General features: G+C 50.4%; 1 protein-coding gene across 1 annotated transcript in view; it reads right to left on the bottom strand.

Moving 5' to 3' along the window:
- Positions 1-16,426, bottom strand: part of LOC103089261 (bone morphogenetic protein 8B-like) — a 36,564-nt gene extending 20,138 nt beyond the window's left edge. Inside the window, exon 1 of the mRNA XM_007453777.1 lies at positions 16,090-16,426. Within this exon, the coding sequence (XP_007453839.1) occupies positions 16,090-16,426 (337 nt within the window). The remainder of the gene's footprint in view (positions 1-16,089) is intronic.
- Positions 16,427-17,037: the final 611 nt, after the last annotated feature.

Raw genomic sequence — 17,037 nt, forward strand, 5'->3', positions numbered from 1 at the left:
CACACTCCCACACAGAGCTTTGGGGACAATTTCCGTGGATTCGGTAACTGCAGAGACCACCTCGGTTACATGGCTGTGTAAGCATCCCTGATCTGCAGGATGAAATTGGTCCAGGCTGTTGGCTGTCACAGGGTGTGGCCCCGAGAATAAGGAGGGGTCACTCAGCCACGCCCTGAGCCCGACCCCTCTCAAAGCATTCTTAAGTATATCTGCCCCCAAGGCACAGTGGGTGACCCTTGGTGGGTCACTGGGAGCCTCTGTCTGCAGGCTTGACACTGACTCATGTTGGATCCAGGACTGAGGGAACAACCACAAACCTCCCAGCTCCTGCGGGCACCAAGCTCTGTGGCCTCCCTCCCTTGCTGAGCTGGGGGCCCGCCTGTGCTGGGTCAAGCCCTCTTCACCTGGACTGACCTCAGCTCCAAGCTTCTGTCCTGTGGGTTCGTGAAATCGATACCTGGCCCCACCAACCCCCCACCCCTGCCCAATAGTTCCAGCACAGGAAACTGCCTGCCCCAGTGTTCCAGGCAAGCATTAGAGGTGGGACATTTTTAGGAAAATGATCTTCATCAGAAATGGGTAAAACTTCTGGGATGCGTCATTAAACTGGACATTACTGTAAGTAGCCAAAGGAGGGCACCCCCTTTCTTTGCTGGAACCACGTGACTGTACAGCTTTTCAGTAGTTGCTTCTGTGGATTAGGGGAAGATGTTTCTCAAAAGCTGGTGTTAAGAAACAGCATTTGTTGGGACCTGGATGTACCCTATGGTAGTTCCTGGGCTGGCTGCCCCTGCTTTAGCCACTAAAACAGCATTGAGAAGGGTGGATGCTCTGATCTGCAGCTGGGGCTTCTGGTCCCAGCCCTGACCCTGTCAGCAATCAGGTACTTACCCTGGGTGGCCTCAGTCTGCTCATCTGGGAAGTGGGGACCCTAGGATCCTTTCCACATAAGGCTGTGAAAGGGCTTTAAAAAGGACAGGGATCATGGGATAGGAGGGATGGCCATTCCTTAGGAGGTGGGAGGGGTGTTGACCTCTAATTTCCTAACTTAATTGACATATCAAAGTAATAACATCCTGCCAGCACCATCGGGAGTTTCATGTGTGAGACTCAAAAGCCATGGAAGAGAAAAGAGAGACATTCAGTTTTCTTCCTCTAAATAAAAGTATGAAATGAAAGATTATATAAAATAAAAATATATCAATGCATCTGAAAGGCATATGGATGGCTTCAAATTGCCTCCTTTCCACCTGCCTGATCTTTGTGAAGACACTTGATCCTGTGGGCCTTAGAATCCACATCTGCAAAATGTTTGATACAGAGATGAAATTGAAATTAAAGTGTAAAAAGCCCTGTCTGCTACTGTGGCCGCACTTGATGTGGTCCAGCAAATGCTTCTAACCTATTATTCAGGAGCATTTCCTTTTTGGTGCACATTCATGCCCAGCTTCCACCTTACCCTATAACCAAGGTCTGGAATCTCCCAAACATGCCCAGGCCTGGAGAGGCAGCCCTTCAGCAATGCCAGTGGTGCCGTCCACTGTGTTCCAGCTCGGGCACAAAGCAAAAACTGAGCCCTTCTTTATGAAAGTGCTGAAGATTCCAAAACATCAGAGCTCAAAGGACAGATCACTGCATACAGTCTCCTCTCACTTTTATGCACACGTGGAGACAGATCCCAGGAGTCCTGGCTCCCATCTGGGCTCCTTTTCACTGCAGTGGCCCTCCACCATCCAAGGCTATAAAACAGCATAAGCCCTCCACCTTGGAGTTGGCAGGTCCCTGCTTCCTGCCCCGCTGCTACTGTGGGATGCTCTGTAGAGGGAATTTAGGGGAAAGGCCAAGGTCTGCACAATGTGATTTCTTGGGTTTTCCTGGTAAAATTTGCTGCAGGTTGTGGAATCGGGAAGTTCATTCCCAGGTCCCCTGGCAGATTAAGACAGGCTGGGGGGTGCAGGGAAAGGGGTGCTCCCTGCCTGGCCTATGTTCTGGATCCTGGCCATCTAAGTCCTGCCAAGAATCCTCTCTCCGTGGTCGTCCTGGAGGGATTGCTGAGTTTGAAGCAAGAGGATAGTAAATTATTCCCCCTCTCTGCAGAATCTGGGGTAGGAATTCCTAATCTGGCGGGGGTGGGGGGGGTCCTATAAGTTCACCTTTGGGCACGTGGGAGAAGACTCCTGACTCTGCTGCCTTCTCACGCTCTGGAGGTCTTCTAGAACACTCAATTTTCCCTTCATTTTTCCCGAGCACATCTCGGAATACTAATTAATTTGTGTATGCAACACATTTGAAAGCAGTGCTTATTGAACACAAGTCAGTATTTAGGCACTGGGGAAACTGTGGCCCTGTGCCTGTGACGTTTATGTGCAGGGGGGAAGTCAGGTAGGAAAGACTGAACAAACAAAGTCATTGTATGCGATGAGCCCTGTGAAGGACACCAAGGGAGAGGTGGGATTGGGGATAATGCAGGGAGGGCGTGTGGGGTTACTTCATGTTTCTAACTTAATTTTGTAGTAACTTTAGATTATTTAGATTCAGGGAAAATTGTTGCAAGAATTGTTGCAAGCAAGGTCCCATAGACTCTTTACCCAGCTTTCCCTAATGATAAGCATCTTACATAACCAAAGCACAGCATAATGACCAAAACCAGGAAACTGATATTGGTACGATATTATTAAGTACACTACAGACTTTTCTAGAATTTTGCCGGTTTTCCGACTTACGTCCTTTTTCTGTTCCAGGATTCAATCCTGGATCCCACATCACATTTCACTGTTAGGTCTCCCTGATGTGCTCTGACCTGTAACAAGTGCTAGGCCATTCCTTGTCTTTCATGCCCTTTCTTATGAAGAGCCCTGGTCAGGTATTTTGTAGGCTGTCCCTCAATTTGGGTTTAGCTGATGCTTTCTCATTATTAAATTGAAGTTACGGATTTTGGAGAAATCCACCTCGGAATTTGTGTCCTCTTCTAAGCACGTCAAATTGGATGATATAATGTCAATATGTATTATTACTAGTGATGTTAACTAATTCTTTGGCTAAGGTGGTATCTGCCAGGTATCTTCACTGTAATGTCATTATTTTTCTTTTGGAAATAATAAATATCTTTAGGGAGAGATTTTGAGATTTGCAAGTATATTTCTCCTCAAACTTTTGCCCACTAATTTTAGCAATTATTACTGTAATATCTGCAATAGTGATTTTCTGTTTCCTTCTTTCCCTCTACTTTTATTAATTGGAATTCTTTTGAAAGGAAGACTTGCCCTTCTTCCCATAATTATTCTGTTATTTATTTATATCATTATGGGTTCACGGATATTTCATTTATTCTGTGGGTTATAATCCAATACAATTGTTTCTCAGATTGTTCTAGCTTTGCCCATTGGGAGCATCTTTGGGTTGGCCCCTTGTCCCTTTGACATGCCCCCCCTCCCCATCCTTTTTTTGAGTACTCTTAATTGTCTGGCACCACCAGATGCTCCCGGCCCATCTTGTGATTTCCCATTCCCCGCCGCTGACATCAGTCACTTCTCCAAGGAGCTCTGGTTCATTTCATTTACCATTTATAGAATGGGGATTTAAACACCAAGCTCTGAGCACAGGGTGTGCTCATTAAAATAAAGTGTCATGCTTTTAGGCGCTCTCAGTGGACAGAGCTAGGAAATATATGTGTATATACTAACCCATGCATAAACACACATCTGTATTTATTTCTATTTTTCTGGATATATCTATTTTAAAAGTCGGATTTATACCTTTAGTTCCAGTTCAGTGTGGGTTACTTTATTTTTTAAAAAAATAAATTTATTTTATTTATTTATTATTTTTGGCTGCATTGTGTCTTCCTTCCTGCACATGGGCTTTCTCTAGTTACAGTGAGCGGGGGCTACTCTTTGTTGCAGGGTGCGTGGGCTTCTCATTGTGGTGGCTTCTCTTGTTGCGGGGCACAGGCTCTAGGTGCATGGGCTTAAATAGTTGTGGCATGCAGTCTCAGTAGATGTGGCTCACGGGCTTTAGAGCGCAGGCTCAGTAGTTGTGGTGCACAGGCTTAGCTGCTCTGTGGCATGTGGGATCTTCCCGGATCAGGGCTCAAACCCGTGTCCCCTGCATTGGCAGGTGGATTCCCAACCACTGAGCCACCAAGGAAGCCCCCAGTGTGGGGTTACTTTAGATGTGGTACTTTGGAAAAATCTTTCCAGAAAGACACTCTAAGACCGGATCAAGCACTCGTGCATTGCTGGCAGGAACGCAAAATGGCATAATCTTTGTGGAGGGGAATCTGGCAATATCTAGCAAAATTATACATGTTTTGACCCAAACATCTCATTTCTAAGAAATTGTCCCAAAGACACACTCACAAAAATACAAAAAGATGTACATACAAGACTTTTTGTTATGACCCAATTTTGTAACTTGTTACAGAAAAAGACTGGAAACAACCCAAATGTCTATCAATAGAAGATGGAATAAATGAACCACGGTACCTCTTCATGATGGGGTGCTAAACAGCTGTAAATTAGAACAAAGAGATCATCTATATTCTGCAATAAAGTGATCTCCAGGAGACAGTTTTTTTAAAGAGAACTAAGGTGAACAGTACAGATAACATACCTTTTATCTAAGAACAGGTCAAAATACAAATATCATAAAAATGCATACACATCATAGGTACATATATATGTAACTGTATATTTAAAACGGAGATAAACTACAAACTAATAAATTAATTAAAAAATAGTTGGAGTGGGTGAAATAGGTGAAGGGGATTAAGAGGTACGAATCTGCAGTTATTATAATAAATAAGTCATGGGGTGTAATATACAGCATAAAGAATATGGTCAATAATATTGTAATAACTTTGTATGGGGACAGATGGTTACTAGACTTACAGTGATCATTTCATAATGTGTGCAAATGTCAAATCACTATGTAGTATACTTGAAACTAACATAATATTGTATGTCAACTATATTTCAACTTAAAAAATGTAGTTATCTTTTGCTGGAGGAAGAGAACAGAGACAGAGCGTAGGAGACAGGCATGGAAGCCAGGCCACTCTGAATGTCCCTTGCTTTGTAAATTTTGTAAATATTTCACATAAGTATAAAACAAGAATAATTCAAAATACAAAAGCAAAGAGTAATACCTAAGACTAAAATGCAGAATAAAGTAAATAAATGGGTATATTGAGTTGGTGGCTTTACCCACACAGTGAGGAATTATTTCAAGTCATTTTCAAACAGAGTAATTTGACTGTATATCCCTATTGGGATAGCTTAAGGACAAAATAAACTAAAAATAAATCTTAATTTTTCAGTAATCGTATTGTTATGATGACGTTATTCTACACCTATTATACGTGTAGGATATAACATATTTATATATATATAATATATATAAGTTATATATATATATACTTGTAGGATAAAGCAAACGACTATCATATTAATGTTGTTAGGACCAAATCATTCAGTGCAAAAGAAAATAGAAATATAAAATATAAAAAAAAGAATTTAAGTAAGTCTATACTCCTAAGTTTGAATTGGAAATATTAGTTTGAGGGATAGATTGGGAGTTTGGGATTGACATATACACACTGCTATATTTAAAATAGATAACAAACAAGGACCTACTGTATAGCACAGGGAACTCTACTCAATATTCTGTAATAATCTAAATGGGAAAAGAACTTGAAAAAGAATAGACACGTGTATGTATAATTGAATCACTTTGCTGTACACCTGACAATATTGTTAATCAACTATACTCCAATATAAAAAAAAAATTAAAAAAAAGAAATATTGGGCTTCCCTGGTGGCGCAGTGGTTGAGAGTCCGCCTGCCGATGCAGGGGACACGGGAGGCGGGGGGGTGTGCCCGTGGAGCCGTGCCCGTGGCCGCTGAGCCTGCGCGTCCGGAGCCTGTGCCCCGCAACGGGAAAGGCCACAACAGTGAGAGGCCCACGTACGGCAAAAAAAAAAAAAAGAAAAAAGAAATATTTGGGGACTTCCCTCGTGGTCCAGTGGTTAAGAATCCGCCTTCAAATGCAGGGAACGCAGGTTTGATCCTTGGTTGGGGAACTAAGATCCCACATGCCGCGGGGCAACTAAGCTCACTTGCACAACTACTGAGCATGCCGGCCACAAACAAAGAGGAGCCCGCGCGCCACAGCTGAGGATCCCACATGCTGCAATGAAGATCCCGCGTGGGGCAACTAAGACCTGACGCAGCCAAAAATAAAATAAATAAATATTAAAAAAAAAAGAAGAAATATTAGTTTGGGGCATTCCCTGGTGGTCCAGTGGTTAAGACTCCGCACTTCCATTGCAAGGGGCACGGGTTTGATCCCTGATCAGGGAACTGAGATCCTGCATGCTGCTTGGCACGGCCAAAAAATAATAATTTTTTTAAAAAAGGAAATATTTGTTTGAACTCATGATTTTTTTCTCTTAGAAAATACATATTCCCTACCTCTGTCCACTGAAAAAGCCTAGAAATGGTGGCCAAGGAGGGACAGTGGGGAGCTCTAATGCCCCGAGTGTAGTCTTAAATGATCAACTCCACTACAAGGCACCAGGGCTCTTAGAGAAATGACCCATTTCTGACCCAGGGCAGGAAATGCATAAGCACAGCCTGGAACATCTCATCCCAGAAGGCAAGGAAGCTCCCTGAACCTCCTAGGAGAGAGTTAAAAGCCCTCTGAAGCTAACCTAAAGAGGCTTCATAGTAGCCATGGAAGAGACAATTTGAGCATCAGAGAGAACTGTAATAGATTGAAAAGTATCACGTATATTAACATCCATTAGGTCATCAGCGGCAGCATTGGTCATCTTTGGACAGAATTTCTCAAACTTGGCACTATTGACATTTCGGGCCAGATAATTCTTTGTTGTGGGTGATAATTCTTTGCTGTGGATGACTGTACAGTGTATTGTAGAATACTTAGTAGCACCCCTGGCCTCTGCACACTAGATGCCGGTGGCACCACCTTCCCTTCCCCAGCTGTGACAACCAAAAATGTCTCCAGATATTGCCAAATGTCTCCTGGGAGATTGAGAACCACCGCCTTTGCAGAATGTTAGGAATCAATTCACTCTTCTAAACCCTGGTAAATGAGGGAAATAAACAGTCAAGTCTGGAGGAGGAAGAAAAACCCGTCATGTGAAGAGGTGGTGGAAGAGCCTTCCAGGCAGATGGAACCACAAATGCAAAGGCCCTGAATCTTTGAGAAACATCCAGGAGGTCCACAGGGCTGGAATCTAGTGGTCCAGGGTCTAGGTGTCCAAGAAGAGGCTGGAGTGAGAAGCAAGGCCAGTTCATGTACAATAAATCCTACTTCTCAGCCTTCAAGAATTCATCACAGTGATTCAAAGAAGTTCTGTGACCTAGGAAGAATTTAATAAAGTTCAACTCTTGCTGATGCTATGACACTTCATGACCCTGTGAGGTGGGTTGGAAGCCACTTGTAGTTTCTTGAAGCCAACAGAGACTCTTGACAGCCAGCTCCATTGAGATACCTGAGTGGTGAGGCCTGGGCCCAGCACTGGGAACGCACGATGCCACTGCTGGTTCCACAGATACCTTCTTTTCTACAAAGCTCCACTTGGGGAAGCAGTCAGAGTGTTTACTTTCTTAACCCCTTATTGTGGCTCTAGGAAAATAAGCAGTCTCAGACCCACGGCCTTCTCCTCCAGCCTCTGATAAAATGGCCTCCAGATCCCACGTTTGCAGAAAGAGCCTGCTTGGGGGCATGAGGCAGCCTCCACCACCACGGCCACCATCCATGTTCTGCCTCCCCACGTCTGAGGGCTGCATCCTCCACACAGGCTAGATCTCCAGATGTCACACCCTGTATCCGCCAGCCTGACACCAATAAAGGCTTGGGCTATTTTTGTGCCCTGGACCAAATTTAGAGTCACTGAGACAACCCAAATCTGTCTTGTTTCTGACTAAAATTTATCTTGTTTCAAAAGACACCCTCTTCTTCCAGTTCAGCATGCCTATTAAGAGAATGGAATCTGCTTCCCTGGAGGTCCAGTGGTTAAGACTACGTGCTTCCACTGCAGGGAGCTTGGGTTCGATCCCTGGTTGGGGAACTAAGATCCTGCATGCTGCACGGCACAGCCAAAAAAAGAAAAAAAAAAAAAAAAGAATCTTTTGACAGCCACCTATGGACTGGGAGAAAATATTTGCAAATGATGGGACCAATAAGGGCTTAATTTCCAAAATATATAAACAGCTCATACAATTCAATAACACACACACAAAAAAACCAACAAACAACCCAATCAAAAAATGGGCAGAATACCTAAAAAGACATTTCTCCAAAGAAGACATACATCCAATAGACACATGAAAAGATAATCATCATCACTAATTATTAGAGAAATACAAATCAAAACTACAATGCAGTACCACCTCACACTTGTCAGAATGGCCATCATTAAAAAGTCTACAAATAATAAATGCTGGAGAGGGTGTGGAGAAAAGGGAACCCTCCTGCACTGTTGGTGGGAATGTAAATTGGTGCAGCCACTGTGGAGAACAGTATGGAGGTTTCTCAAAAACTAAAAATAGAACTACCATATGATCCAGCAATTCTCTTCTTAGGCATATATCCAGACAAAACTATAATCTGAAAAGATACATGCACCCCTATATTCACAGCAGCGCTATTTACAATAGCCAAGACATGGAAACAACCTAAATGTCTATCAACAGACGAATGGATACAGAAGATGAGGTATATATATAAAAAAGAACAAAATAATGCCATTACAGCAACATGGATGGACCTAAACATTATAATACTAAGCGAAGTAAGTCAGAAAGAGAAAGACAAATACCATATCACTTATACATTGACTCTAAAATATGACACAAATGAACTTATCTATGACACAGACTCACAGACATAGAGAATAGATTTGTGGTTGCCAAGGGGGTGTGGGGGAGGGAAGGACTGGGCATTTGGGATTAGCAGATGTAGGCTATTATATATAGGATGGATAAACAGCAAGGTCCTACTGTATAGCACAGGGAACTATATTAAACGTCTGTGATAAACTATAATGGAAAAGAATATAAAAAGAATATGTATAACTGAATCACTTTGCTGTACAGCAGAAATTACCACAACATTGGAAATCAATTATACTTCAATAAAATTTTTAGAAAGAGAGATAGAATGGCATCTTCTGACCTGACAGTCCTTCTTGCCCTCAAACCCTTCCCCAGCCCCTCAGGGCCCATGGGAGGGTCTTACGCTTGGCTCTGCTGTCCAGCCACCGCCCCTCACCCACACAGGCTGACCCTGCCCATCCTCACGGCCTCCTGGTGCAAACACCCTCCCCCTGGAGTCCCTCCTTAGAAGCCGCTCTCTCCGGGGTTGCCCCATCCCGCGAAGTAAAAAGGCTACTTTCTTCTCGGTCCAGCTGTGAAAGCCCCCTTGCCCGCCTCTGACCCCACACACATCAGCCTGCCGGTCTCTCCCTTTCCCTGTTCCGGGTGTCCCCGTCCCTGGTTCATCTGCCCTCTGGACGGTGACCAATTTGAGGACACAGACTGAACAATGTGGGGTGGAGACGGGAGGCCTCAGCAGTCTGGTCATCCAGCCCCTCGTGTCCCGGGGGCCCAGAGAGGGGAGGCCCGGCCCCTCATTCCAAGGGCTCCTGGTCCCCAGGACAGCGGCTCAGCATCCAGCAGCGCAGCCCCTGGGCTGGGGTGTCCTGCTGATCTGGGAGTGGCTTCCACGTCACCGAGGGTTTCCAACCCAAGCCACCCATGTTCTCACTTTACTGTGGGACTCGCCTCCGTTCACGGCCCGGCCCCCGAGGTGGAGGACAGGCTCCCTCGGGGCCCCGGGGGCAGATGGGCTGGGCCTGTCTGGCTGGTCCTGCCGGTAACAAGGCCGAGGGACCCCTCAGACCTAAGGAAACACCCGGGTCTCCGCGGCCCGTGCGGGTCCCGAGTGAGCTGCAGAATCCATCACCCCCCCCCCGGTTCTGCCCCTTCAGGGCTTCCTCCCGCCCAGGAATCTCAGTGCTGCCCAGAGCAGGCCCCCCGCTTCACTTCTGGGGGTATTTTTAGTCAGTTCTCATTACTGACTTTTTCAAGAGCTGTTTCCATAAATGGCTCTGTGTTTATAATTACTGGTCCAGGCCTCAGCCGGCTTCAGAGCCCAAATTAAAAGGGAACCTGCCCACTGCACCACATCAAGCCCGCCAAGGCCCAAAACAGATCCAAGGAGATGTGAGCAAGAGGGATGCGGTTCCTCCAGTTTCAACCCAGGAAAGACCTGAACTGTGGGGCTTTCCAGAAAAACGTGGTCACGGTGACACATCCCCTCTCTCCCGTGGGGAATGGGTGCCCGTGAGGAGTGGCGGGTGTCCTCCCGCCCTGTGCCTCAGCCCTGGAGGAGCCCCATCAGTGGGCAGGGAGGGTGGGGGACACATTCTTTTGTGGGAGCTGGAAAGGCCTTCGTGGCAACCCTGCATAGATGGGAAACTGAGGCCCAGAGGGGCAGAGACTTGCTGGGGGTCACGTGTCAGGTTAGGGGCCGTTCACGTGGACTTGCAGACTTGGAGCCCATATAAAATGAGTGGCCCTGGACTTTCTGGGTGGCGATACTGGTGTGGGGGAATCACCTCTCCACAAGATTCTTCCATCAACAGGTGCCTGGGAGGTGGCCTGTTGAGGCCACTGTCCTCCAGGCAGGGCCCTGCGGGGACTCGGTTTCCAGGGGAGGGACAGGGTGATCTGCAGAGACGGGGAGGCTGGCCCTGCTTCTGTGCCACCCGCCCAGGCCCAGGATCCTCCGCCTGGCTCTGGGCACTCCCTGCTTTCCCGCTGCCTTCCTCTTTCGCTCAACTTTGCCAGGCTGCCCTGTGGCCATGTGGGGGCAGGGGGTACAGTCTGGGGGTTGCCATGAGACACATATTTGGTCCCTGTTCTCAAGTTATTCATGGTTTCCTGGGGAGTAGCAGAAAGAGGGGTTAGATGTGCCCCCAGATCAGACAGGCAGAGTCCTAAGGAATCCAGACGAGCAAGGCTGAGGGCTCTAGTCATGGAAGGAGTCTGTCTCTTCGGAGGAGGAGCAGTGGGAGGAGTGAGACTTATGGAAAACCCTGCCCATCCCTTTTAAAAGAAGAAATTGGGGTGAGTATATTCTATGCAGAGGGTACAATGCGAGCAAAGGCACGGAAGTCGGACACAGTATATCAGCTCCCATTTACTATTCTCCTACCGTGTGGCAAGCACGAGGCTGGCCTGACTGCATGTTTCAATTAGCCCTACACAACCCTGGGAGGTAGCCCTTATGAACCTTGTTTTAAAGGTGAGGAAATGAGGTGCAGAGACTTTAAAAGGAAACTGTGTGATGTCTCACAGCTCCCCAGTGGCAGAGTCAGGATGAAAATCCAGGTTTAATATATCCACAGAGGAATGTGTACAAGCACGTTCAGAGAGCTTTATGAACAACCCCAAACTGGAAACAACCCAAATGTCCCTTAATAAGAATGGTTTGCAATGCAAACAACTCACTTATATGAGAACAACATACATAACAAAAGCATGGATAAATTTCAAGAAAATATGTTGTGTGAAAGACTAGACCCAGAGTAGGTTCTGTATGATTCCATTCACATGAAGTTCAAGAACAGATCAAAGGAATGTTTTGTGATAGAAATCAGAAAGGGGCTGCCTGAGGAGGTTGGCTGGTAGAAATAGGGTTCCCAAGGGCACTTGTGTTATATGTTCCTCTGTGGTCTGAATTTTGTACAATGAGCATGCAATATTTGTAAACCCCAAAGCAATAAAGACACTTTAAAAACAGGATTCTCAGTTTACAACACACATTCAACACAGTCACATTCAGCAGTATGTACTGCACCTAACGATGGCCCCTGGACTCGGGGGAGAGGACACTTTGGTGTAGGACAAGAGCAGAAGATGTGCAGGCAGGGAACTGACCAGCTGTGTGGCCTTGGGAAAACCACCTAGCTTCTCTGAGCCTCACTGTCCTCTTATTAAACAAAGATGTGACAGTAAATGTGAGATGAAATGAAAGGACAGACATGGAGGTTCTGGGCATGTGGTCATCACTGGCTGTCATCTCACACAATCCCTGAACAGGCCCTAGGGTGGGTACTGTGAGTATCTCCATTTTACAGAAGAGAAGACTGAGGTTCCTAGAGGTGGACTGAAAATCCAGATCACACTGAGAGTAGTGGGTGGAGTCAAGATGCAAATTCTGTTGAGGCCCAGGTCAGAACCCCCAGCCCAGTCCTGCCTGCCCTCCCACTGTCCATCCGCTCCCAGTTTCCAGAGAGAGGCGTCACTGTCTAGACCACGTGACAATCACCTTGTGGCTGATGTACTGTTATCTGTCTCTCTCTCCCACTGGAAGGTCAGCTCCACAAGGGGGGACTTAGTTTCATTCCCTGTTATATTCCAGGAACTGGAACGGAGCCTGGCACAGAGCAGGTACTACATGACAATTTGTGGAGTGAATTCAGGAAAATATGCAAGAATTGCCTACTAAAGAACCAAAGAAAGTGACCCTGGGGCTCATGGAGGTGAAGGTCAGGGGGCTGAGCAGGACCCGGGCCAGGTCCCTCGCTCGCACTGAGCCCTGCGTCTCCCGAATCCAACAGCCTCAGCTCATCCCCACCCCCGTTCTCAGCCACCCAGGATCACGGGAGTGAATTAGTCCAGTCCAGGGAAGGGTCAGGACAAAAGTGAAGATGGCCAGTTCTGACTACACTTCTGCCTGCAGTGCTGTTTGTGCCTCAGTTTTTCACTCTAGAGCATGGGCACCTGGTGCTCCAAGGAGAGGAGGTGGAGAAGGGCTCAGGAGGAACACGCAGAGGTGGTCTCTGCTGCCTCATTCCTCCCTCAGGTCTGGCTGGGCCGGCTGAGGCCCTCGGGGGTCCAGCCAGTCACACCGAGCTGGGCGGAGGGATGGGTGGTGGTGTGAGAAGCTGCCTCCGAGGAGCCACAGGGCCAGAGCTGGGAGGCACCTCGTTTTTCTGACACCATCGCTGTGGACTGGACAGGAAAGCAGAGGCCCAGAGAAGGGAAGGGATGTGGCTCAGGATGTGCAGGAGTCCACGGCAGGCCCAGGAGGGACAAGAACCTGGGTGCTGCCTCCCAGATCAGGGCCTCCTCCCCTGGCGGCACCAGGGACAGGCTCTGTCTGCTCCTCAAGGGCACCGGCCCCGTCACTGTGTCCTGGCCAAGGGGAGCCAAGAGTCCACAGGCGGAGATCGACAGGCAGGCCAGGCAGGGCCCAGCTCTGACCGCAGCCCTGGCCCCCAACACAGGCCCTGTCAGTCACGACATGGCTCCTAAAGCATCTGCTGAAAAGCAGAGGCCTGACCCCTGAACAGCAGGCCCAGGCCTCTGGGTCCTACAGGTGCCACTGACGGTCAGGGGCCCGGCAAGCACCAGGCCCGGCTGGCTTCTCAGGAGCTGATGAGGCCAATAGCAGAGGTGGAGCTGGAGCCAACAGGTGTGGGAGCCTCGGCGTGGGTGCTGATGCCACAGCGACTCTGCTATTAGACTCCACGGTGGTTCAGGGGCCGCTGACCTTCAGGGGCCTGGAGCTGGGGCCTCCAAAGGAGGAAACAATCCTGGTAGGTTCTATCTCCCACATCAGCCTAGGTAATTACCAGTTAAAACTACTCGAACTGAAGGAGTTTTACTAGTGCAATTAGTACGTGAGAATAAAGAAGGCCCTCAGACAGCTGGCTGGACTGCCCACAGGCCAGGCTTCCACTGAACAAAGATCTGCTTGTTAATCCACAGCGTCAGAGGCTTTAGATCTTCATGAAACACACAGAGGTGGTGTGGGAAGAAACTGGGATTTGGAATCCACAGCCTGAATGATGCCATGGATGTGCTGTGTGACCCTGGGTTGGTTATTTAACCTCTCTGAGCCCATGAAATGAGGCTGGTAAAACAGCTTCACAAGTTGCTGCATGGATGAAATGAGTATTTATAGGACTATGGAACTTCAAATGCTAGTTTTTATTCAAAAACAGATAGAAACACCTTTGGCTGACTTTAAAACTCTGTTTCTGGGTTTCACATGTCTATAAGACATGTGGGGACATTTCCATCACATCCACACCAAGGCTGAGCAGCAGCTGGGAGGGTCTGGTATCAGCACTGACCAGGGCCAGGTTCACCCTAAAAAGGGGGCTGACTTTCTGCCCCTCCCCCTCTATCAACCTATCACACAGCAACTCTGAGGATGGATCACTAGGAGCCCCATTTTACAGGGAGAGATCTGAGGCTCAGAGAGGGCAAGGGACTTCCCTAAGATCACAGAGCAGAAGCAGGAGGGCAGCCAGCCCCTCCTGAGCTCAGGGTGCTGCTCGACTCACAGCAGCAGCTCCCACCAGGGCTGTGCACCCCGTGCCCCAGGGGATGCTGGGGGAAGAGGGACATGGGCTAGGCGGTGACTCACGCAGATGGGCGGCTGCCCTGGAGGCATTCTCAGGGTGACCGCATCCACAGCTCTTCTTGGTCCTGAGCCCGGGGTCAGCTTGCCCCCAGCACGGAGCTCCAGCCTCAGCTCCACATGTGGTCGCCTCTGTCCCAAGTCCCCACCCCTGCCCTCTAACAGGAAGGTGGCATCTAGAACCCGCCAGCCCAAGTCCTGTGCCTGGCACTGGGCTCTCCGCAGAGGTTAACGGCTGCCTCCTGCGGCTCGCTCCCCCACCTGAGCCCATCACGAGTTCTGGTTTGCGGGGAACGGGCCTCCTTGAGGCAAATGGCTGAAGACCCACAAAACTTACTGTCACTCTGACCCCTGGGTTCCTCTGCCGAAATCCCTCTGAAAGCTGTCTCCACCTTGAAAGCCTGCCCTCCTGACACAGAAATGTCACCTCCTTGAGCACTGGATGGAGGGCCAAACAACCTGGGCCTGTCCTGGCTTGGCCACATAGAGGCCACGTTGTCCTGAGCAAGACACTGCCTCTCTGAGCCTCACTGTCCTCATCTGGGAGATGGGGATGAATATCATGTCGCTAACAGGGTTGTTGGGAGGGTTAAGAGCGGTGCTGTAGGTGAAGGGAGGCTGGTGACCACGGCAAGGGTCCTCTCCCTGCTCTGGGTCCCACAGCTCTCCCCACCTGGGGCTGAGCTGTAGTCCTTGGGTCCCCAGGTCCAGCCTAGTGTCTGCCTCAGCTCAGACTCCTGCCCCTCACTGGCCACAGACAGGAGGCAAAGCAGGTGGGGGACATATGTTCATGAATGAAGATTAAATAGAGTTTAGTAATGGAAAACTTATCTTTGAGAACTTTAAGGGTAAACGGCTCCACGATTTGGAGTATAATTTCTGCAGAGAGGAAAAGCTGGGCTTTACCTGGGAGAACAAAGAGGGTCCAAGCTGCCCATCAGGTGATTTAATGGCCTGGACACTCATTCCATGACAAGCCAAGTCCCGGGTGTGAGCCCAGGGTGACAAGACCACAGTCCCTGCCCCGCTGAGCTCAGAGTCTACTCCTTCCCCACCGTCCCACCCTGCAGCAGCACCCCACCCCCAGGTGGCCCAGGGAAGAGGCTGCTGTGGACTCAGAACATCTGGGTCCTCATCTCTACTCTGGTGCTTTGATGATGTGACCAGGGTTTTCCGCGCTGAACTTTGTTCCTCTCTTCAGTACTGCCCTTATCAACGTGACAGCATCACAGCCTCTGTTTACTCATCTGCCTCCCCAGGACCAGACTGTCTTCCTGGCACTGCCCGCGTCCACCCAACACTACATGAATCTTACCATCGGGTGTGTTTGGCCGCGGATGAATGTACGCCTCTGGGACTCACATCTCTCATCTGTCCCTGCCGGATCAGCAGCTCACCAACCCCCACCCCCCTGAGACTTCGCTGCCCTGACCCGGGCGGTTTACCCTCCCGCGGTACCTTGTCCACGACAAGGTGATTCCCCGTTCCCAGCAGGGCCCTCGCCCTGCCCGAGGTGGCGCACACGCCCCTGCAGCCCTCCCTCCCCCCCCGAGGGGCCCCTCGGCCAGCCGTCCCCCACGCGCCTTCTCGCGGGGTCGCCGCCGCCCACCCCGGGCCCGCTCTCACCCATGTTGACGAAGCTCATGACCAGGTCGGCGCGGCCCAGGCGCCGCTCGGGGGTCGCGCCGTCCTCGTCGCCCTCGCCGGCCATGGCGCGATACAGGTCCAGCATGAAGAGCGGCGCGGACGCGGGCAGCCGGGCGGCGGCGGGCGGCGCGCGGGGCCGGGGCCGCCCGGGCAGCCGGAGCACCGCCAGGATCTCGCGCTGCAGGTAGCGGCGCTCGCGCGGGCCCAGGCGCCGTTGCGGGCAGCCGGGCGAGGGGCGCGGGCCAGAGGCGCCGCCGCCGCTCAGCGCGCACAGCGCCAGGCCCAGCAGCCAGAGCGGCCCGGGGCGCGCGGCCATGGCGGGACCTGGGCGGCCTCACCGCGCGCGCAATCGCTCCCGGCCGGGCCCGGGGCTGGGGCTGCCCCGACGGCGAGCGGCGGGCCGGGCTTGGGGCCGGCGGGCCGGGGCGGGCGTCGCCCGCGAACGCAGCGCGGTCCCTAGAACGCCTGGCCCGCGGCGCCTGTCGCGGCTCCGGGTAGTCGGATGGGGCCGCACCTCGTCGGGCAAGGGTTCCTCCGGGGACCGTCGGCTAGTCTGTCTGTGCCGCCGCGCCAGGCAGTCCGGCTGCTGCCGAGGCAGCCCAGCTCAGAGGCGGAGAGCGAGCTCCCGCCGGGCTCTGGGAGGCGCGGACCCTCAGTCTGTGCCGCGCGCCCCAGGCCGAGGTGACCTCTCTCAGTCCAGCTTGCAGCCGTCGGGTCCCGCCCCCTCCGGACCCGACCAATGGGGGCACAGCGGCGGGACCAAGGCCGCGGAACAGACGCCCCAGGAAGGGGCTCTGGATGCCAGGTGTTGGCGACTTGAGATGCGACCCGCTGGTAGGTGGTCGGCGAGGAATCCCTAGCCCCGCCGTCGGGGGCCTCGAGGTCGTCCTGGGCTCCCCTCCCGCCGCTGGCCGCGCTGTCGGCGGG

The sequence above is a fragment of the Lipotes vexillifer genome, unplaced genomic scaffold (assembly GCF_000442215.2).
Source record: "Lipotes vexillifer unplaced genomic scaffold, Lipotes_vexillifer_v1.1 scaffold213, whole genome shotgun sequence".
In the NCBI taxonomy this organism is placed as follows: Eukaryota; Metazoa; Chordata; class Mammalia; order Artiodactyla; family Lipotidae; genus Lipotes; species Lipotes vexillifer.